General features: G+C 35.6%; 1 protein-coding gene across 3 annotated transcripts in view; it reads right to left on the reverse strand.

The window, feature by feature from the left end:
• Window positions 1-23,878, reverse strand: part of GPD2 (glycerol-3-phosphate dehydrogenase 2) — a 137,545-nt gene that overhangs the window by 15,196 nt on the left and 98,471 nt on the right. For all 3 annotated transcript variants that reach the window (XM_028508637.2, XM_036023457.1, XM_036023458.1), the window contains exons 7-11: window positions 19,950-20,114; window positions 18,948-19,092; window positions 12,121-12,314; window positions 973-1,107; window positions 539-714 (exon numbers count right to left, since the gene is read on the reverse strand). In XM_028508637.2, coding sequence (XP_028364438.1) covers window positions 539-714; window positions 973-1,107; window positions 12,121-12,314; window positions 18,948-19,092; window positions 19,950-20,114 — 815 coding nt within the window. The remainder of the gene's footprint in view (window positions 1-538; window positions 715-972; window positions 1,108-12,120; window positions 12,315-18,947; window positions 19,093-19,949; window positions 20,115-23,878) is intronic.

Consider the following 23,878-nt stretch of genomic DNA (forward strand, 5'->3'; position numbering starts at 1 on the left):
CAGTACTCTGAATATCAATAACTTCTAGGTACAAAGCAAAAAAAAAAAAAAGCATGCACTTATCTTGTCAGCTTTTTATAGTCTGTAACTAATAGTTCTAGGAGAGTATTAGATTTTGATTTTGTGGGAGGAAACCACTTGGGTCCCAAATGCTTAGGCCAGCACTAACTCTGCTACACATGCATCACTGTATCAGTGACTGATGAAGCTTCAGCACCATTCTGCTCCCAACATCACTTCTCAAGAACAGCCTTCCTCATGTTCACAGTAAAGAGAATTTGGGATGCCCCGTCCACCAGGCACAAAGCAAACAAACCCCAGATTTTAAAACAGAAATTAAAATGGGCATTGTGTTTTAGGCCACTAAAGCAAATAAGCCCTTTCTCTTTTTCTCCATTAGTTCACTTCCACAGTACACAGACAGAAATGATCCCAGCAAAAGGAAATTCTAAATCAGGGAGGCCACACAGCTGCTGATTCCATTACTGGCAATAGTGAGATTAGGTAAGAAGTAAGACAGTATGGCAATCAAACTCACCTCACTTTCAAGGCCATAATCTTGGACAAGCCTAATGTAGAGTGTGGGGCTCCAATCTTTGCCCCCTTGGAGAAAAAGCCCAACTGTTCTACTTGGTCCTGCTTTCAAGTTATGCTCCTTGATAGCAGCATCGATGGTATCTTCTGCCATAGACCGATAGGTTGTCCACTTTCCACCTACAAATAAGTTGATAAATAACTCACTGGGTTACTACCCCTTATTTTTTTATAATTAACCAGTTATCAATTTATGAAATAAAAAATCTACCTGTTGTTTATTACAAATATGACCAAGCAATGTGTTAGACTTTACTCAGAATCCAAAACAAAAATTAATTAATTCCCTGTTGATTAGAATTAAAAGAGATTCCAGCGTGACACCAAAGTCAAGGTCCTACCTAAAGCATACCCAAACAACAAGGTAATGCCCTATACCTGCTATGGTGATGAGGCCGCTCTCACTGATATCCACAACATGATTTCGGGAGATGGACTGAGTATCTGCAGACTTAGGATCTGTCACAAGGGGACGAATACCACTCCACGCTGCCAGGACATCCCCTCTTCTCACTGGGAAGGATCAATGACAAAGGTTAAGAAGATTACTCAGACATCTCAGTAGAACTATCAAATAGTTAAAAAGCAGGAAAAAGCATAGCAAAAGCAACACATAAATATGCACTTTAAAAGGGAAAGACCTTAAATATAAGAACTGAGTAGGTAAGTACCAAAAAAAATCAATTATTTTGTTACAAAGATAATCTCCATTAAAAAAAGAGGCAAACAAACTTGAAAATCATTTACATTGGTACCAAAGAGGAAACAAAAACAAATGCTAGCAACCCTGAGCTGGGACAATTTGAAGTAGTTAAAAAGAACAACAAAAAACAGGGAGAAACAAAATAAAAACAAACCAACAGACTTATGACTTTTGGTATTTTCTCCTACAATACATCTTGCTACCTCTTCTCAGGGAAAGCAAAGATCCTTAATAGAGCATTTTCAGCAGACCTCGCCTGTCAAAGTACGTGGCATATCACATTTCATCTCATTTAACTTCACACAGCCCCACAGTGCTGGTTGTTATTATTCTCACTATACAGATGAGAAAAGAGACTGAAAAAGCTTAACCTACTTGCCCAAAGCAAACACCTTCTAAATGACAGAGCAGCACATTCTTATCCATTGAATTGTACTGTTTCTCAACTGTTGACAATTTCCATCCTCTTTTTTTTTCTTTTTTCATCCCATTACCTTCATAACTGCCACAAAAAACAGGTGTATGGTCTCCTCCCAATATAGGTACCACAATACTTATATTACAGTTTATGGAAACTCTTTGAAAATTTAAGATGTTATAAAATTTTTCTTACTATCTCTGCCAAAACAAAATTGCCCCTAAATGCCAACAAAATTAGACAGAAGTTAAATAGAGTACTCATTACTGACCAAAAATGGCTAAGAAGGGTAGACCAGTTGTGGTTCTGGTACACCATCAGGGGCAAGGGTGAGACCTAAAGGCAGAGCTTTCAGAATCAACTTTTCTTTATGCAGATCAGCTTCAGGAACTGAGGAACTGGCTTAGTTTTTTTCCTCTCCACTCTCCCAATCAAGGACAGGACCATGTGCACCAGGTCCCACAGCTGCCAACTTTGGGGAGATAACTGCTTACCTGGTCCTATTACACTTACTTTCATAAACTAGTTAATCCATGCCTGGATAATAGAGAAATGCAATTTTATTTACACCATGCATGACTTGGGGTCATTCTCCATCTTACTCCTTGCCATGACCCACAGTGACAAAAATAAAGAGAAAATGGGAAAACTGGATATCCACATGCAAAAAAAAATTAAGTTGGAATCTTACTTTCCACCATATGTAAAAATTAACTCAAAATGATCAAAAACCTATACATTAGAGCTAAAAACCATAAAACATTTAGAAGAAAATATAAAGAGAAGCTTCATGACATTGCATTTGGCAGTGATTTATTGCCTATGACACCAAAGGCACAGGCTGCACAAGAAAAAATAGATAAAATGGACTTTATCAAAATTTAAATTGTTTGTACATCAAAGGACATTACCAACAGAATTCTTCGAAAAAGCAAGTCATGTAATGGGAGAAAATATCTGCAAATCATATAACTGGAAGGGGTTAATATCTAGGATATATAAAGACTTCTAAAACTCTAACTAAAAAAACAAACAACTTAACTGAAAAATAGGCAAAGGATCTGAAAAAATATTTCTCCAAAGAAGATGTGCAAATGGCCAATTATCCCATAAAAATATGCTCAATATCACTAATCATTAGGAAAATAGAAATGAAAATCATAAAGATATACAATGTCATGCCCATTAGGATGGCTACTATAAAAAATTAAGTAACAAAAAAAAAACTCAGAAAACAACAAATGTTGACAAGAACATGGAAAAACTGGGATATCTTTGTGCATTTTTGCTAGGAAAGTGAAATGATACAGCTACTGTGGGTAAATGCATGGCAGTTACTCAAAAAATAATACATAGAATTACTGGATGATCTAACAGTTACATTTCTGGGTTCAAACCAAAAAGAAAAGGAAGCAGAGAAAATTTCAATTCATAGCAGCACAATTCATAATAGCCAAAATACGTAAACAACCCAAGTGCCTACCAAACAGACAAACAGATAGGCAAAATGTGTTGTGTACATACAATGGAATATTATTCAGCCTTAAAAAATAAGGAAGGTCTGACACACACTCCGGCATGTATAAGCACTGAAGATATGCTAAGTGAAATAGATCAGTCACAGAAGGACAAATATTGTATGATCCCATTTATGTGATGTACCTAGGGTAGTCAAATTCATAGAGACAGAAAGTAAAACAGTGGCCGCCAGAGGGACATAGGGAGGTATAGGGTGTTAGTGTTTAATGGGTACAGATTGGGGACCATAAAAAATTCTGGAAGAGTATAAGTGACTATATGGTATGTTATAGAATTATACACTTAAAAATGATTAAAATAGTAAATTTGATGATGTTATGCAATTTAATCACAATAATAAAATAACAAAAGGAAAATTTGACATAATTCAAGTTTGAGAAGATTATAGAAACATTTTACATACAATACAGAATTATCAGTGCCCCCACCAGCCCATACCACACCCGTACTTTACTTCAAATTAAACTGTTTCATTCAGTAGGTATAGTTTGGAGGGCAGAATGCAGTCTGGATTTCAGATCCCACCTACCCAGTGGTCATGTGCTTTTGTACAGTGAACCCCCTAGATATTTATAGACAGCAGCCCCTGAAAAGCATTTAGATATGTACCTAGCAGACTCTGTGTAGTAAAGTGTCCCAAAAACTCCTTGAAATGATTGGAAAAGAAAGAAAAAAAGAAAAGGAAAGAAAAGGAAAGAAAGGAAAAGAAAAGAAAAGAAAAGAAAAGAAAAGAAAAGAAAAGAAAAGAAAAGAAAAGAAAAGAAGAGAAGAGAAAAGCACCTAACCAAATATAGACAAAAGACTCTAAAAACAAGTTATATTGGAGTTAAGGTAAATCTGGCATATTTTAATATAGCAGTTCAGGGCTACACTCTTAACATGACTGTATTCTGAAAGAAGTAGTATCCACATGCTTCTACGCAAGGGTGTCCGATCAAACCCATATCCAAACACTATATCTAAAACAAAGGAAGAAGAAACATAACCTGGTGAGGAAAGCCTCAAGCTTCCCAGTTTCTTAAAAGGAGACCACAAGGGAATCTCGATGCTGGGATTCCGGTTAGACCAGCCCCTCTGATGTGTACATTCTCTTAAATAGGTTTAAACCTAATGGCTCACATGGAATAGGGCTTAATTCTTGCTTCAAAGGATTCCACAATAATCTTGTAAAATCTCAACACAAATCATGCAATGTTTTAATCTTTATAAAAAGCCTAACTAGGAAATTACCACTATTTTCCATTAGAGCTTAAATCACCCTCAGTCAAAAATAAAACTTAGCCAACTACTTAGAACGTCACTGTGGTCAGCACAAAGTCTGAGAGTATGTCTGTGAAATTCCTTAGGAAGCCACACTGGCCAGGAATTTAGTTTCAACTCTTAAAGCCCTCTGATTGATTTTAAAATTATTTGATGGAAAATTAGACTTTCTAGAGTAAATCTGAAACATATGCAAATAATCTTTGTGGCAAGTGCTTTACCTTTTCTGGAATAAAGAAAAAGTACATGTATGAAATTGTGTTGTCTGAAAGAAAAAGAACAAACTAAAACATTTAAGTTTTTCATTCACAGAGAAACATTAAATAAAACATTAGGTATATTGATACTATTTTTAATCCTTACTCTAACTGAAACTTAAAAAGAGAAAATACTATCAGAAAGAGTTTATAATGTATTAGGAACTTCCATTTATTTTGCTTGATATCTTAACATTCAGCTTTTAGCCTAAGAATTGTGTCAGATAAAATTTTGGATTCAATTTATTTTAAAAGATACATTTAAGGATAATCAAATTTTAAATCATATTTAAAATATGAATCAGTCTTTATGGCCTGTAGGATTTTTATATTATTAGACCAGAGGGTGGTTGGATAGGTTATCTTTCTACCATTTTTCTCTCAACCTTGAGATTTAATGATTTTTATGGATTATTCAAAAAGCTATCTGCTGCTGAAGAGTAAGGTGCTTCTATCTCCTCACCACAAATTAACTAATGACCAGTCAGGCCTCAGGCATAATCTATGTCCATGGGACAGAGCATAGCTAAACACATGAAACACAGATTCTAACCACTTGTGCCAAAGACAGGAACTAACTGAACTAACAGCTTTCTCTCCTTATTACCCAAAGTAATATTTTCCCCCAGTATTCACCCACAGTGGAAACCTTGTACGCTGTTAAACAAAAATTAATTAAGGTTCTCTGAAACAAAAAAATTCACATGCAGTAGACAGCACAGAGAATGTTTCACATTGCCTGGAACTGCTGCAGCCACATTGTCACCATGAAGGAAACAACCCTAGGATGAAGCTAACTTGGGAGATGTCAGGGTAAAGAGAAACAAGGGCCATGCACCTTAGACACTGCTGAGTCACTAAATTAGTCACCTCTTGAGCCTTTTTACATCCAGAGTTCTTCCTTTATATATAACAAAAAAAATTCAATGGCTATTAAATTGAATATTTCCTTCTGTAAAGGTATACATAAATTTTATCAGATTCTGAAGAACACTGTGCCACAGACTTTTCTGCAGTGGTGAAAATATTCTATATCTGCACTGTCCAATTCACTAGCCACTTACGCATGCAGCTATTAAGCACTTGAAATGCAGTTCATGGCAACTGAATTTCAAATGCTACTTGACTTTAATGAATTTAAACTTAAATAGCCACATGTGGTTATGATATTGCATAGCACTAGAGTAAAGGCTGCCAAGTAGCAGACCTCGAATCTGTCCTGCTAGGTCATCAAGCTAGTTTACTACCACCATGGCCCCCTTGCCCATATCTTGATGAAGCATCTTTTCAGTGACATTTGACTGTACTTCCTTTGCTCATTAGTACTTCCTTTGTAACATACTGTAAAAGCACCCTTTCCCCCAAAATACTTTACTGTCATAACAAGTTCCATATTTACCATTTCAAAGTATCCTCCTCTCCTATTAATCTCACAAATTCAAAGAAATAAAAAATATATATACTTTTACTGAGTTTAGTACTCCTACCCTCAAGTTCCTACCCAGATGTCAGTTCTATCATTCACGTTATAGCCAAGAGTAAGTAGTGAATATCACCTACTTTATCTCTCCATGGTATATAATGTGTGAAGCAAATAACTCAGCTCAAGGCTTTTTTTTATGCTTCAGAGCTCAAAGATTCATCTTGATTTTTCTGGTTCTCATACTGCCAGGAAAGCTAAACAAGATTTCATTACTATTTCATCTTCCTCATCATGTTGAAAGTCTTCAGCAATGTCAATTCTAATATTCCTGAAGACTCTCTACACTGTATCAATGTATAGTATTCATGTATAATGATCAATAAATACTAGGTGGGGGTCATGTATAGCAATCACTAAATATTAAGTGGCATATTAAAACATTCTCTGAACTTTCTATATCAAACAACTAGTGCTGCTGACATTACCAAATAAAAGGCAAGAATATCTGGGCCTCTGAGCCAATATGCTAGGTTTTATGCAAGATTTCTAACGACTGTATATTTAAACAATTAGATATTGCCTTTCAGAATAAATGAACACTTTAAACAAAACAAGATGACAGGAAACAACACTACTATTAAAGCTGAGAAAAACCTCATTAAACACCACTTTTCAGAGTGGCTCACCCACATGGCATCTACTTGAGTGTGTAAGTATCTACTGCCCAGTTGTTAAAATAAACCTGCAAGTACCTTGAGCATATGAAAGTCCTTGGCTACATTTTCTAAAAGATAGTGAGAAAATAAAATCACCATCAGGTTTCAGAAATATTTTACTATAATGCTGATAAATAAATAATTTATGTTTTAGTATATATAACATATAAAGAATAAAATATAAAAATAAAGTTGAACGGACATTTTTCACAGCTGGTTGAAAAGACTAAATGCTATGTAATTTTTTTCAAATTATAATTAATATTCTTACTCATAAAAACCTGGCAAGACAAGTGTTTGTTTTAAAAATTAATACAAAATGAAGCCCATGGGAAGTGACAATTAAGAGCTAAATGTGTGGTTTTGTTTCACATCAGCTATTAAGCCATACATTTGGGGGTGTTCTTTCTCATGTGTGCCACTTTCAAAAAATCAATAAAAAGCATGTGAAAATATCTAAGTGAGCACAGGGGAAATAGTGTCAGAAATCAATACTTCTCTACCAGCATGTTTAACCTGCTGAAATGAAGTGTTAATCACAGAAATAAGATACCATATTACATTTATAAACTAATGAAACTAGAAAAAGCAAAACATGTGACACTATAATTAAACAGCTGGAAGGCATCCAAGCCTGTGTAAGTTGATAACCCTGGTACAATCTCTGGCAGTGAAAAGGCAGGTCTGCAGTGAGTTGATATGGCCAGCTCAGTTGTTAATTGAATAGCAGGCAATCTATAAACACGACTAATTGCATATGTGAAAACCCGTGCACAACTAGAAGCTACCTAGAGAAGCACTCCAGAAAAACTACATGGATAAAGCACTCAGCAAATCTTCTGTCTCTCTCAATCCCTTTAAGTCATAGTTTAGTTTCACCACTGCATCCTTCTGATTAACCTCTACACAGCAGACTTAATGATACATTTTTCAAAAGATCATTTTTCTTCCTAACCCCCATATGCACCACACAACTATCAATTACCCATTCATTTCAGAAAAGAACAAACAAGTAATCTAGAAAATTCAGCCTGTGAATGGAAAGCTTTCTAAATCGTAAAAGAAGACATGGTCTTATTCCCAACAGGCAAAATGCTTTTCAGAATTCTTCCAACGCATTTTGCAGAAGTGTGGCAGCTGCTGTGAACAGCATGGAGTGTTAAGATTTGACACTTTTTTTTCTTAAGGATATAGCCATTTGGGAAGGCTCAGAAACTGTTGTCAGAATTTTACTATTCATCCATTTGATAAATCCTTTAAAAATGATATTTCAACCATGGTGAATGCAAACATTTTAAAACTATTGCTCTAGAATTTAAATCAAATTTTTAAATTTTTGAATCTGTAGACAAGACTGCTTGGCCCAAGAGTTTGGTTCAGAAACATAAAATCTCGTCTAGTTTAATATACAAGTTCATATAAGGCCAATTGAGATCAAAGGTCACTACAATTCTGAAAGTGTCAAGCATCTTTCATAAATGAATTGAGACTTAATTCACTCCCTAGTAAATATAATATCATGTCATGAAACCCAAAACTACCAATTGGAGTACTGTACAGTATTCAGAAGCCCAAATATTGAGGCTACACTGACTTGCACTCACATCATGGCTCCAACACAAAAGAGCTATTGGCAAGAAACTTAAGACTACTGGGACTCAGTTTCTTCATCTGTAAAGTGGGAATTAAAATATACCTCATAAGGTTGCTCTGAAGAATCAGAGATAATACAGGCAAAATGATAATCAGTATCTAGCATAAAAAATATACAATAATTGTGTATTTTTTAAAACAAAAAGACTCTTAAGACTTTTAAAAAACAAAGCATGTGGCCCTGGCCAGTGTGGCTCAGTGGATTGTGTGCCAGCCTGAAAATCAAAAGGTTGCTGGTTCAATTCCCAGTCAGGACACAGGTCTGAGTTGCAGGCCAGCTTCCCAGCTGGGGGCATGCGAGGGGCGAACTACTGATGTATCTCTTGTACATCAATGTTCTCTCCCTTTATTTCTCCCTCCCTTCACGTCTCTTTAAAAATAAATAAATCAAATCTTTTTTTAAAAAAGCATGTGTTACCCATTATACACAAGTGGAAAGATTAAAATATATGTATCCACAGCATGTACTCAAATAACTCAATGGTGCCTGAAGCTGAATTTTCTCTCAATTTCTCTCTAGTTTCAACAAAATCCCTTGGGAAAAAAATACAAATTTGAATGTCTTCATTTTAAGACATCTTTCAGCTGACACTCTATGAAAACTAAGGGTAATTTCTCAAACAGGAGGCTTTCAGTTCATTAGAAATAAGAATCAAAAGCAACTATAAAGAATCATTCACCGTTAATTGTTTAAAAGAGTAAGTTTATAAGTAGGCAAGTGTGACAGATGGGTGCACAGGAATGTAAATGAAGTATATGAAAGAGCTGCGATCTCTGCTTTTATCCCAGGTATTTGCTATCTGGAGAACTCTTAACCTCAAGACCCCAGATCACCAGAAGAAAGTCTTGATTTACAGTGTTTAGAAATCAAATTCAACCACTTTTATCAAAAATCAGAATTGACAAAACTGTTTGTTAGTTTCACCTATTCCCTGACTACCAAAAGGTATGTTAACTGAAATAAGCTTTATAGGTCGACCAGGTCCCCCCAGGTATTACAAAAGTCTTCCATCTATTTATAGACAGAATAAGAGAATGGTACAAGATCCAGTCCCTGTTACAGCCCAAAGCTTATTTCACTGGTGGAAATCCCCACCTACATATGGGCATGGAGGCCTTTTGGAACCAAATCTGTTTCCTGCACATCCAGCATCTCAGCATGTATAAGCAGTTAGATTTCTCATCGTTGCTGCATTTGAACTTTAAGAATTTGGAAACTGTCAACAAGAGCTCTCTGCTCTTGAATTAATTTTACTTCTTGCTTCAACAATCAAACTTCCTGCTCATTGGGCTAACATATAAACCCATAAGTATTAGCCATATAGATTTCAATTACATGTATTCAATATATGTATTGTAGATATTCAATACTATTATTGTAGATATACAAAGAGACTTGACTCAAAATGAAATCCACTACTTGAAATTAGAAGAAACTGAAACTGTAAAATATAGCTCAATCAATTAAACTAGGAAAGTGACCCAAACTATTTTTTAAAGTTGTCTGTTTGTAAATATGTGATTACACAATAAAAAAACATCTTTTAGGGAAAAAAATCTATATATGCTAGTGAGTCACATCAAGACAAAAAGTTGTTTTACATGTCCTACACTGAAGCCAAAATTGTAGAAGATTCCTGGTATAAATAAAGACTATTTTCTAAAAACCTTAAAATGTTCTACCTTCAAACAAAAAGATTTCCAAACTGCTAACAGCATCAAAAACCCTGATAGCACCTATTATATTAATTCATTTTAATTAAAATAATCATGAATGGCATACCAAACAGAGAGCAAACTTTGTAGCTGAATAAAGAATCCTTACCCTCACAGAGCTCCAAGTGAAAATATATCTCAGACTACCACCTATAATATAAAGTGATGTATACTAGACCAACCTTCTGTGGGAGCACAAAGGCAAAAAGCCAAGATGAAAAGTTAGGGCGAGGGGCATCCCAGAGCAAGGCTTCAATCTAAACAAGGAGGAGGTTTAAAAGCATATGACCTGATTTGGATGTAACAAGTAATACAACATGATTTGACCACAGGTGGCAAACACAAGGCCCGTGGGTCGAATCCAGCCTTCCACCTTGTTTTATCCAGCCTGGCACCTTGTTTCTACCTGGCAGCAGTGCCAAGCTCTCACTTAACTGTTAAGGAGTAGTTACATTTATACAGTCCTAAAATTACATTTGGCCCTTTGAAGGCAACTGAGGGGCTGATGTGTACCCCGATGAAAATGAGTTTGACACCCCTGGATTAGACCATAGAATGCATAGAGGAAGTTGGATATAAATGTGCAAAGACAGATCGTGAAAAGGCTTAGATCCCATGTGAGATAGTTTAGAACTTTTCCAAAATTCAGTGGGGAGACATATAAGGGATATTTTAGTACAGTGAAGTGATGACTAAAATAGCGTTTTAGAAAAACATTGCTGATGGAGAGATCAGACTGGGACAGAGACCAGTCATATGGAAGCCAGTTAGGGGCCAAGGTAACTGTTCAAGTGAGAATGACAGGTACAAACCAGGGCAATAAAGTGAAAGGGGATTTAAGGAGAGAGCACTGACAGAAACTGAACTAGATGTAAGAAGAGAAGGATCACCAAAGTTCCTAGCTTAGTTGGCTAGATGGATGATGAGGCTATTAACTGAGAGGAAATACAGAAGGATGTTTAGAAACTTCTGAAATGAGCCTGGATTTTTAAAATATCACTATATATGTTCATTGAAGAAAATGTTATGACATCCAAGTTACAAGAAAGTACTATATGTTTAGCTTAGCATTGGATAGAAGTGAACTTTGGCTTTTTTAATTCAAGCAAGCATAGTTACACTCCTTACCTAAATCCACTGTCAACACTTTACTTGCCACATAGTAGCAGCTCACTAAGCTTCTTGGAATATACCTCCATACTCTCATTTTTCTAATCATTTCCTATGAATATCCTCTATCTGTAAATCAGATCTTCCCAAGCTCTAGAAAACAGCAATACAAACATTTGATACTGTTCTCAAAGAGCATGCATGCTTAAAGCTCACACATGGCACTCTAATCCTGCCACTAAAAATTATCAGAGCCCTGGCTGGTGTGACTCAGTTGTTGGAGTATCATCCCGTAAACCAAAAGGTCACAGGTTTGATTCTCCATCAGGGTACATGCCTGGGTTGCAGGCTCAGCCCCCAGCTGGGTCGCATATGAGAGGCAAGCATACGATGTTTCTCTCTCACATCAACATTTCTCTTCTTCTGTCTCTCCCCCTCTTCTCCTCTCTCTGAAACCAGTAAGCATGTCCTCAGATCAGGATAAAAAATACAGATATATCAGAAAAAGACTGTATAAGTAGTAGGGAAACAAGGCAACTTTCTTCCCATTGTGTTATAATTTGGTCCTCACAAATCTTCTGAAAGAAGTGGTGAGCGCTAATAATTAGAGCAGGCCAGGTATGAAGATGAGTCAGTCTCACCGGTGACATGGGAGGTACTAAGAGAGAGCCAGCATGGTATGGGAGATTTCTAAAAGAGAAGAGACAAACTTAAAGGAACATGCACATTACCTTCAACATCACAACTCAGGTAGTTACGCACTTCATTCAAAATAAAGTTGATATCTTCTTCCGAAGGAATAGGATGGTGTGTAACATCGGTTGGCGTGTCGGTTGTGCCAGCTATAGTCATCTTTTGCCACGGTAAGAAAAAAATAACTCGCCCATCACTGGTAGCTGGATCAAGAAGTCCCATGTTCTCTGGACTGAGATAAAAAGAAAATTTCTTATTCTTTAAATCAGTGAAAATTTAAACTTGATCTATAATCTATTTCATTCACCAATGCTCATATAAACAAATACAAACAACACAAGCCATTACTTTTACTGCCGCTAACCTACTCTAGAAAAGACTTTTTTAAAAAACATTTGGTAACAAAAAGGAATGAAGCAATTGTAATAGTAATATTCCACAGCAAAATCAGCCCTCCCATCTCAAAAATGCAAGGTTAATTATGAAAGTGGACTTCAACTTACAATTGTTTGGGTTCTTAATATTCCTTGGATCATTCACATCAGATAATGTCAGTGAGATAAATGTCTATAATTTCTTTTATGATGGTCTATTAAGGATAGCTCTTCAACCTTTTTTCAAGTCTATGAAAAGTATTTTCCTGGGACATTTGACATTTGGCACATCTTTTAGCAGAAGGTCTCAGAAGCACATGAGAAAAGTGAAGGGTCTAACTTTCTAGAAACTAAAATGTAATAAAAAAGTTCTTTGCTTTGTGCCTAGGTGAACATGTACCAGATATGAAATTTCTTACTTTATTTCAATTTTACAGAAATTTCAACAAGTACATCCATAAGAAAAGGGCTCAGTTTTCTACTACCTAAATAACAATGTACTAGGATAAGGTCAAAAAGTAGAGGAGTATCTTAGCAATGAAAACCCTTAAGCAGGCAGAAGATACTATTGTATTATGCTGTTAAACCAAGTTTCAAGGATGCCTCCTCTGAAAGGTTATATACAATCTTCCAAAATACTAATCAAGAATTTATGCTAACTCATACTCAATATTCTAAAACCAAATTACACACTTGAAAGGATAAGCAAGTGAAAAAAAAGTAACAAAACCTGTCTAATCATTATTAAATCACTAGAACTGTTGTTTTAATGTATTCATTAACCATTCAAAGAAATTTGGAGAAATCTACCATAAGGTATTTCAGTTTCTATTAATGCAACTTCTGCAATATGAAACACAACTCCATTTGGTTTAAATAAATTTAAAGTAATCTCTCTTATACCCATATGTATAAGGATTACAGACTAACAACTGCCTAAGAGCAAATCAAAAATAATTGTTTTATGACAAGGAAATCTACTATCAGCATAGCTAATGCATTTTCTTTACATAAGCCACAAGAAATACTAGTCTTTCTTTGTAAAACCCATTGGCCTCATGAAATGCCTAGCATGTCTGTACAGCCTTTGGAGAAAGAAATCACTGAAGCTTACTTGAAAGACACAGGGGTGAATAAGGCACAGTTCTACTTAGCACATGCGAAAAGCGCCCCAGAAATATGTCAATCATTTAAACATCTAGCTAAGATTTCATCTTCACTCAGGGTCACTTAAAGAAAATAATTTTCTTTTCATTTTCATATATTGAAAACTGTATTTTCAGTCTCTGTATGTATTTTTTTCTTTGTATTTGTCATAAAACTCTCTCAAAATCTTAAAAGAAACTAGTAATTATGTGTTTTGTAAGCACCTAATTTGAACCTGGGTTAATATATTCTTAGATTAAATCAGTCACTTTGGGATTGAAAATTAACTCATTCAGAGTTCAAATTTTCAATTTAGTAGATAGCACTATATTGAAACAAAAAGATAAATTCCATATTCCAACAAATTATATGTTAGTATATCTTATATGTGATCCTTTAATGTACCAGATATCATATAATATGCCTAAATAACTCAACAAACCTCATCAATTTCCACATAAAATTATAACATTCAGCAACCTAGACATGAAATGCTGTTAGAAAAGCAAAAGTACTAAATCCTTTAAAACATTTCAATGCAATAAAAGCAGTTTAAAGGGTGAAGGTGATGGTTACCAACACACGTAACTGGAACCTGTAGAGAATCAACTGCTTAAGTGAAGACATATGTGTCAAACATAAACTTAACAAGCACAGAGGGAAGACAAAGCTATTAATGTCTGGTATAAAAATTTAAGAATCCATTTGGAAATACCTTTCATCAGTTCTAAATTACCTAATTCATACTCTCCCTTAGGCAAAAGTTTGTTTTCTTGTAACGAATTAATTCTGCAAGGTTCCACTAAAGTTTGAAAATGGATATCAACTATGAGTAGACAGTGCAGAAGACAAGAGTGTGAAGCATAGGTCTTTTTCAACACATACGATTTACTTGACATCAAGAGCAAAAAAGCTTACTCTCATTTATGTGTGTGTGTGGTGGGGGGGTGCGGTATGGGATTAAAAGAAATGAACAGTTTTCTCATGCAGACCACTGCCTTCCTGAAGTACCTTCATTTAAACTGAAATCAATTTATCATTAACTACTTAGCAATCAGTGGTAGAGCTAACAGTATACACACACATTATTAAAAAAATGACCTCTTGTCAGTGGTAAAAAGCATCTTTAGGCTAGAGGGAGATGCTTTTCATGCATTTCAGTTATTTGGTGTATTGTTGCTGCTTTTGTAAGAGCATAGCCACTGTTCATGAAAATTCTAGATTTGTTCAGTAAACTAAAGAGTATCTTAAAAAATAAATGATTTCTGTGTGTTGGGTTTTCTGAAATTAAAATAATAATTTTATTACCACTGTACAAGAGAACTCCACATGTGGAATGTTAGGGTTATAACAAGCTCAATGAATCTCATAAAGATACTCTGAAAACAGTTCAACAAGATACACTCACACATGGTCCTTACCCTCCACTTAGCAACCTACAAACAAAAAGTCACTACCTACTGAACTCATTGCATTTCCAAACTGCACAGGTTTTAGTTGAAATGTTAGTCCTGTAGTTATCAGGCAGTTTATAGGGCAGCCCCAGATGGTATCACTCATCCCGAAGGACCTAGTTAAAGCCTTGAGTTAGATTTGCTGAGTATGACTGACTGATAAACCCAGAGAGGTATTTCAGTCTGAGATCTCTTCACTCCATCCAAGAAAGGACTTGTTACGGAGAGCAAAACTTTCCTCTGGGATGCCAGAACTACAGCTGCTCAAGGTCAGTGCCAAAGAGGTAATAAACCCTTATTTAATCCAAGTTGCAGTCCCAAACCAAGAGGCTCCTCTGCAGCAGCCAGAACAGTAACTGGGCTGCCAACCTTTCCTCCAGGGTTTCCAGCAGGCTGTGTGGTACTTCTATAGTACAAAGTGCTAACTAAGCATGGGACCTCCATTTCTCCCAAAATAGAATGAGATCACTTACATAGGTACCTTAGACTGTGACTAATGCTTTCCTGATTTGCAGTTAGGGGGCCTAAAGCTAATGCAAAATTTTTAGGATAAAAAAGGCATAACTGGTGTGGCTCAGTGGGTTGGACATCATCCTGCAATCTGAAAGGTTGCAGGTTCAACTCCCAGTCAAGACACATGCGTGGGTTGAGGGCCGGGTCCCTGGTTGGGGCCATGTGAGAGGCAACCAATTGATGCTTCTCTCCCTTTCTCCCTCCCTCCCTTTTCTTCTCTCTAAAAACAAATAAATAAAATACTTTTTAAAAAAACCTATTAAAAAAGACATTCTGTTTTGAAAATATTACATGCAGGTGGTATATATTTTTATTTCTTTAAAAATACCCATCTACTCTGTTATCAGCACATTATAAAGCACAGTAGAGACAATATGCATAGCATGACCTCTTTCATATAAAATTTTTTAATGAATATACATTTGTGCAAGCATAAACATAAATTTCCTAGAAGGAATCAGAAGGAAATGGTACTGATTACCAGAGAAGAACTGAAGTGGGGGAATGAGATAGAGGCATGAGGAAGAAGAGGAAGGTTTTCCCCTTTCATTTTGTATCTATTTTTCCCTAGTGATTATTTCTATTAATTTTGCCTATTACAGGAGTTGCCTGGGCAGTAAAACAAAGAATCATATTTTGTTTTCCTGTTTTAACTTCTGTATACTTAAAAATTCCCTCATAGTTATTATACCAAAATTTCAATCTTAAGAAAAGTAATACTCTCAATTTGGACAAGTTAACAACAAAAAAATGTTAGTAGAATTCATTCAAAAAATATTTACTGCTCACTATTATGTTCCAGACATTGTACCAGGAGCTGGGGGGTATAGCAGTCAACAAAACAGATAAAAAGTAATCAAAGGATGTATGCATTGTCAAAATATACAAATTAGGTACTATTGTGAGATAAGGAACCAGAAGCTAAAAGCAACAGCTTGCCAAGGTCACAGAATCAGCAAGAAGTAAAGTGATGAACAAACCCAGGAAGTTCTCCAGCAAGGTATCACCTTAACACTCACTCTCCATACAGTCTCCTGTCTGTGCGTCCTCAAAGAGCAGAATGACTTCCCATTTAAATAATGGGCAAACTACGGTTCCCTGAACACACTGGCTTTTCCCAAACGATGTCATTTTTAAGTGGCAGAAGTAACATAAGGGAAAATAAGTATCCTCAGAAATCATGGGACAATAGTGAAAAAACCATATAATACACAAGAAAATAGGTTGAATCTGTTAAGATCTAAACAAATATGAGGATCATGATGATGTGTGTGTCTGTAGTTTAGATATTACATCTGTACTCTAAGATATGTTACCAACACCCCCCCCCCCAAAAAAACCCTTATAAACTAGCTGGCCTTGCATATTTTTAATTCAATACCAAATAAATATATATTATTGGGTTGAAAACTTTTCTATATACAAGAAATATTTACAACATTGATATGTATTTACTTCTCTCCCTTTCACATGAACTAAATTTGTGGTTAGCAGTTTTTAAAACTCTGTTAAGTACCACTGCATAAAGTTTTATTATTAAGACTAGAAGCATCTTGGTTTCTCCAGTCCTCAGTAAAAATATTAATGATTATCAACCAATTACTTGTAGACATTTAGAAAATGAGAACAAAACCTTGCAAGTTGGTGGATAAGAAATTCTCTTTCCTGTATTCCTTGGTAGAAGTGTAATATTTTTCTAAGTAAAAGTATATTTAATACACATTAGGAATGTTTTTGGACTCTATTAAGGAAAATTCAGTTACTGGTAAATTGATAATTAACAAGGCAGTATCATCTATTACACTGCAGGATGGCATTCTAGGAGAATACATATATTAAAGAAAATAGATCTATATACCCGTTTTATCAAATATTAAAAGATTTATATGTTCTTTTGGGGAAATTATAAAAATAAAAAATACCTCTCATTCTAAACATATAACCTAGAAATTATCACCTTTAACCCAAAACTGCATTACCTAGAGATAATCATTATTTAAATATAACATATTTCTTTTTCATCTTTTCTTTATATACTTATATAATATTTAGATCATATTGCACAATCATGTGTCATCCTTTCTAAATTAGCATTGCTTAGATTGTTTGCATCATTAGTGCTATCTTAGGACACTGAAATTATTTACAACTATAATTTTAATGGCTATGTAGTATTATCTTGTTCAGATATACCATATTATGTATTATCTATTCTCCTAAAGCTAGAAACTGAAGGGGTTTCTAATATTTCTCAGCTACAAATAATGTCATTAGGAATATCTGGAACATAAATCATTATTTCATACAGAATTACTGGTGTGCTTACTAGACTTACCACATATGAAACTAAAAATGGTATACATGTTCAATACTCTTAGCATGGTCACATGAATTTTTCCCACAGATGTCTTAAAATGTAGATGAGAGTTAATCATTGTTAATTTCCTATCGCCTAAGGCCATATGAATGTTTCTTTTTTAATTTGTTAAAAATTTTAAACATATACAAAAATGAAGAGAATATATTATATTGCGTGTCCCTCACGCAATTTAAATTGTTATAAACTGATATTCTTATTTCATCTCTATCCCTACCCATTTCTCTATTTCTGATTGTCTTTGTTACTATGGTAAATTATAAATTATATCTGATTTTTACTTGTTATAATATTTTTCAAAATGTATTCCAGAAGTTATTAACCTAAAAATACCAGAGTGGTCCTTATTTTCAAATTCTTCATAAAGCAAATTTAGGAGTTTCATAAAATTAACTTTTTAATTTTTTCTTAATCCTCACTCAAAGATATGTCTTTATTAATTTTAGAGAGGGAGGGAGGAGAGAGAAACATTGATTAGTTGCCTCTCATACATGCCCAGACCAGGGACTGAACCTGCAACCTTTTGGTGTACAGGACAATGCCCCAACCAGTTGAGCCACCAGGCCAGGGAAACTTTTCCATTTTTTAATTAAAATGTCACTGATGAAATTTTTGCAAAATTAATTTTCAATCTTTTAATGAAAATTAAAATTCAAAACACTAAGGCTTAATTTCTGAAGATGAGTACACTGAAGAAAGTATAAAAATGGATCCCAAATCATTTTAGATTTGGGATCTAAATCTCCCAGAAAGGAGCAGTGCCATAAAAGCTAAGAAATTGTATTTTGCATTTTAGATGACTTCCTTTACTTATTTCTCCTCATTTTTTAGTTTATTTTTTAACTATAATTGGTATATAATACATATTAGTTTCTGGTATACAACACAGTGATTAGACATATTTCTCCTCATCTCATTTGAAGAATGGTGTGCTGAAGAATAAATATAGACAATTTTTGTGGCCCTCATTCTCTGGTGACAGTCAGCAAACTGACAGTTACCTGTAATACCCAGGCATCACGATGTGGACACCGGCACTTGGCTGGCAGATAGCTGTGGCATTCTTATCATCCATTTTGCGCACAGTGTCTGTGAAAGGTCCTGTGGCATTGATAACACATTTGGCTCTCACATCAAATTCCTGCCCTGCAAAAGAAAGCAGCATCAATCACACACCCCATTTGTTTCTCTGCTCACTGATGCTTTGGATTATTAATTCATCTATTAACTTAATCTATGGCGAAGTATATTGTACACAACACTAAGTGACATGAACAGCAAGAGTTATTGAAAAGCCACACAAAAGGCTTGCATCTGAGTAAATTTTCCAAAACCAAGTTCAAACTGAGGAGGAAGAAAAGCATGCCACTTTTTCATTTCAGTTCTGTTATTTTGCAAAATGGCCAGCACCAAAGTGCCAAATATGAAGAAAGTTGAATGAGAAAATTAGCTGCTTTCTCTTTAAAACTCAAATGTGTAAACAGTGTTGCCATGTGACAATATATTTCACATTACTGGTTTGGTTCAAGGAAATGATGTAATTTGGAAACTGTGCCTACATGACTACAGATTCAAGACAAGAAATGAAAATCTAACCCAAGTTAAGTGATTGACCTTAATGATGTATAAATGCACTGTTTATGTCAGTTAAATGATACCTTGAAACTTGGCCCATTTATTTCATTTTATTAATAACATGTTTCTGTAAAGAAAATGAAATGCATTCATAGTTGTGGGGATTCTGTGGTCATTTTTTATTATTGAATTTATTATCATCATCACCATCATCATTATCATTATTTAACACAAAAGGGAAAACTGCCAAGTTCCACAAGGGAAAATTTTCATGTTAAACCAGTCATTGTTGACAATAAGGAATATAATTAAGATGACTCTGAAGTCTGGCTTCAATAAAAAAGAAGTGACAGAAAAATTATAATTCAGTCATTATATAGGCAAAGCAGGATGCTAAGAAATACCTTCCTGCTGGAGCCCTTGCGTACCTGTGAGTACATCCTTGCACCGCACACCACTCACTCGCTGTTTCCCTGTCTCGGGGTCTGTCTTCTTCAGCAAGCTCAGGACCTCCATGTAATTGGCTGTGGCAGCCCCATACCTGGCAGCAGTGAGAGCAATGGCAAGGTTCATCCGTGCATCGTTGTGTTGTCCTGCAGCAGGGGAAAGGAACAGAGGAGGGACAGGAGTCACCTCAAGCCACAGGCTGCTGGTACAGCAGTGTGTCACAACAGATATGTCACATCTGTCCCTGTCACCCAGAATATATGTGATGGATGGTCAGCTCTAGAGGGCATGATTTAAAAATACATGGTCATTCGCAGTCAGGCATTCACCTGCTCCTTCAGCAAGTGCGCTTTTGTATCTCAGAAAGGGCAGAAAATATCTCTTTGCTACAGAGCTCATATCAATTATTTGAAAGCTAAGCAGTAAGTAATTATTCTCTGTTTGGGAACATATGTATATGTCAGACGATTCCTAATACAGACAACCCGTATGCCTGAAAGTGAAGCAATTCAAAACTTCAGAATATCTGACACCCCAACTGGTGTTGATTAACAATTTTTATGAATCTGTGCTCTATCTAATATTCAAAATCAAGAGCTTAATCTTCCACAGAGAATTTCTTAGTATTCTATAAAAGGATTTTTCTTGGTTTGAATTTTGATTAGAGCTTTTTAACATGTAACATTTTTTTAATCGCACATAAAAGGTAAGAAATTAAGCAGGGCAAAATTTAATTACAGAACAATTCCTACCTGTATTGTTAAAGATTTATTGCTGAAAAAATCCTAGTTAAAGAAAACTAAGGGGGAGGAGAAGGGGGGAAAGATGATTAATCACTTTAAAATAGTGGCATCACTAGAGACTTTTTCTATTTATTATTGCCAGTGGAGTTAACGCTGACCGGGAAGAATTACTCTACATTGCAGGGGCCAGGTTCTCTGTGCCCTGAATAATTAATTATCCAGGGCTAGATGTATTGAAGCAGGGTTCAAATTCCCACACACTGGGATCAGTTCTATCAAGATAATACTGATAAAGGGATGAATTTGTAATGAATATTGTTGTTGATTTATGTTGCCAGCATACCAAACATTTAGTATAAATGGTTTATGTAAAGTTTCTTCCTTGTGATTCAGCCTGTGCAGGGCCAGAAGCACAGCACAGGTAATCTGTTCCAGCCAAAAGGGCAAAGTTATAAAGGGAGAATCAATGACTGAACATGCTGCCGCCCCTCCCCACCAACATCTTATTCTAAAACTGCTGGACTAATACAATCAGCCAAGAACTTTTCCCTCAAAATTAAATCCTCTATCAAGCGAGGAACATACATTACACCTCAAATGCAGAATGAAAAGTTATTTTATCCAAAAATTAATAGAAGTAGAAGAAAGAAAACAGTAGCCGCAGCAGTACCTGCAATAGAAGTAGGAAGGTTAGCATTTTCATCAATTTCAACCTAGTGTGATGCTAAAATTGCTATTAAACAGTCAGTTGGTATATTTAAAAGTTTAAGAAACCAACTTTTATTAATGTAAGACTCCTTACTTAAAATTGGAATATGCTCCGCAAAGTTAAATGCATGCAAAGAATCCAAAGAAACAAAATATAAATAACACTATAGATCATCTCTTTAAAGATACTACAAATCTAAACTAAAGAGAGTTCCCATCCCCTCCAATCTTTCTAGTAGATTTATGCACATAACACTGAAACACCCTATGGGTAATTTCAAAAAATTCAAGACCTGCATGTATGGTAGGGAAACTCTCATCCACCCCGGGGTGCCCTGATTTACACAGGGCAAGTCTCAAGAAAGCCATGTGTAAATCAACTATTTTTACCCCTGCATGAAATCTCTATTCAAAGGAACCAGACATAAATCCCACTTATTAAATGACAGATTCCTTTGTAAAATGGTGTATCTATTATACAATCATCTGGTAATAAACTCTAAGTTCTGAAAATACAAAATCTTTAATACTTTTTAAAATATAAAATTCATTGGGGCAGTACTGATATAGTTCATCAGACTCTCTGGGTTTTATACTAAGAAAAGCCTCCCTAATTACCTCCCAAGTCCCAGTGCTGTTGAAAGGTAAACAAGATCAACCTCCTTCAAGTGTGTGGTGAAAACAAGTTCCTTTGGCTCTTTTCCACACCTGCCCTGATATCCAACAGCACCTGCCTGGACTCAAATCAGGTATGTCACTTACTTATAAAGTGCCTTCGTCTGCCACAGTTCTACTCCCATTCTATCTAGAATTGTGAAATTATTTGCAATTCCCTAAACATCTATATTATTTCACACTTTCTTGCCTTTGCCCACACTCATTCTTCTGGCTGGAATACCACTGCGGAAGCTCCGGACAATTCGTATTTATCTCTTATGATCGGGTTCAAACATCTTCCTGTGAAGTCTCCCCTTATCTGTGTCTCTCCAAGGCAAAGTTATTCATTCCTTCTTCCAAGTCAACATCATGAATTGTTCCTTCCCTTTTTATAGTCATTAAATTTAAGGAGAGCAGGAAACCCCAGAAATGTGTAAGATCTGAATTTAAAACCAAAGTATCCTTCATATTTAAGTTGCATCAGTGGAACGAAAGGAAAAATGGTTATGTATGATTCCCTCAAGACTTACCCCACAAGTTTTCCCCTCTGCAGAGGAACAGCAAACACAGTTATTACAAGCTCCAAGAACCTTATAAGTAAGTTGACTTTCCTCTGGGCCCAGGAACTTGCACTTCTACCCAGAAGTTCCCTTCTTTGCAGACATTCAGCTTAATTCACTTACCTCCTTGGATTCATGGTAGGCCCCCTCCCCAACCTACATTATATTCACCTTTACCCTGAGATACCCAGATGCTTGCAGTATATGCTTCCTGGGATAAGTGGTATATTTTCACTCTTCTTAACTAAATTCCTCCTAGCCCCCTTTCTTGACATTTTGCAAGGTATCTACGCCTCCTGTAATTTTATTTCCGGAGAAAAAGTTTTTGACAACACTGCATGTCATTGGAATGTGATACAATAACCTCAACTCCCCCACCCAATTGATCTGCTTATTAAGTTTGGAGTTTCAAATCTGTTTCCTCTGAGCCAGGCAATATGACACTGTTCACTAATCAGTGAATAGCTTTACATTGGCACTTACACAAGGACCCAGATGGGGACTGTGAAAATCTGTTTCCTACTCTTCTCCTTTTGCACTTGAAATCCTGCATATGTGCACGTTCTGAACTTACAACTCATATGAGAGGAAGCACAGAAGAGGTGGAACTGTAACTGTTTTCCCTTGTTTAGAAAAACAAAATGTTAAATCAGCCCACCAAACAGAATGTAGGTCAGTCAGTGGTAGCAGAGAAGGATTTTGCCTTAATCCTCAATGGCCTCGCACACAGGATAGTGAGAAATATTTTGAGTGAAAAATATTTTAGAATATAATCACGTGACAGGCCTCAAATATAAATATTTTGGAGACATAGCAATATTGCTCTCCTCAGAGGGTTTCAAAGTTTGGCAGCTAAGTTAACATGCAAAGCAGCGGAGAAAAAAAGAAATAATCATTGAATGTGTAAACGGTATGAAGAATGAGTAAATATGAAAAAATCCTAGGTAACAAATTACCTGGCATTTTCCTGGGCCTTCAGATCTAAAATTCTATGATGCTGTGAAATTCTACATACAATCTTCCTTTAATGCAGCACAGTTTAAAATGGCCATTTACATCACACAGACTCATCTATATAGGGCCAGGAATTCATACAGAAACTATAAAATTGTTATAAAAAATAGTTCTTGATTAAAATAACACCTGTTCATAAATTCATTGTCAATTAAAATCACTGCTGTTGAAATGTTAGTATTTCCTTCCATCTCCCTGTACCCTGACTCTACTTCTAGAAGGAGGAAC

The sequence above is a fragment of the Phyllostomus discolor genome, chromosome 4 (genome assembly GCF_004126475.2).
Source record: "Phyllostomus discolor isolate MPI-MPIP mPhyDis1 chromosome 4, mPhyDis1.pri.v3, whole genome shotgun sequence".
Taxonomy (NCBI): Eukaryota; Metazoa; Chordata; class Mammalia; order Chiroptera; family Phyllostomidae; genus Phyllostomus; species Phyllostomus discolor.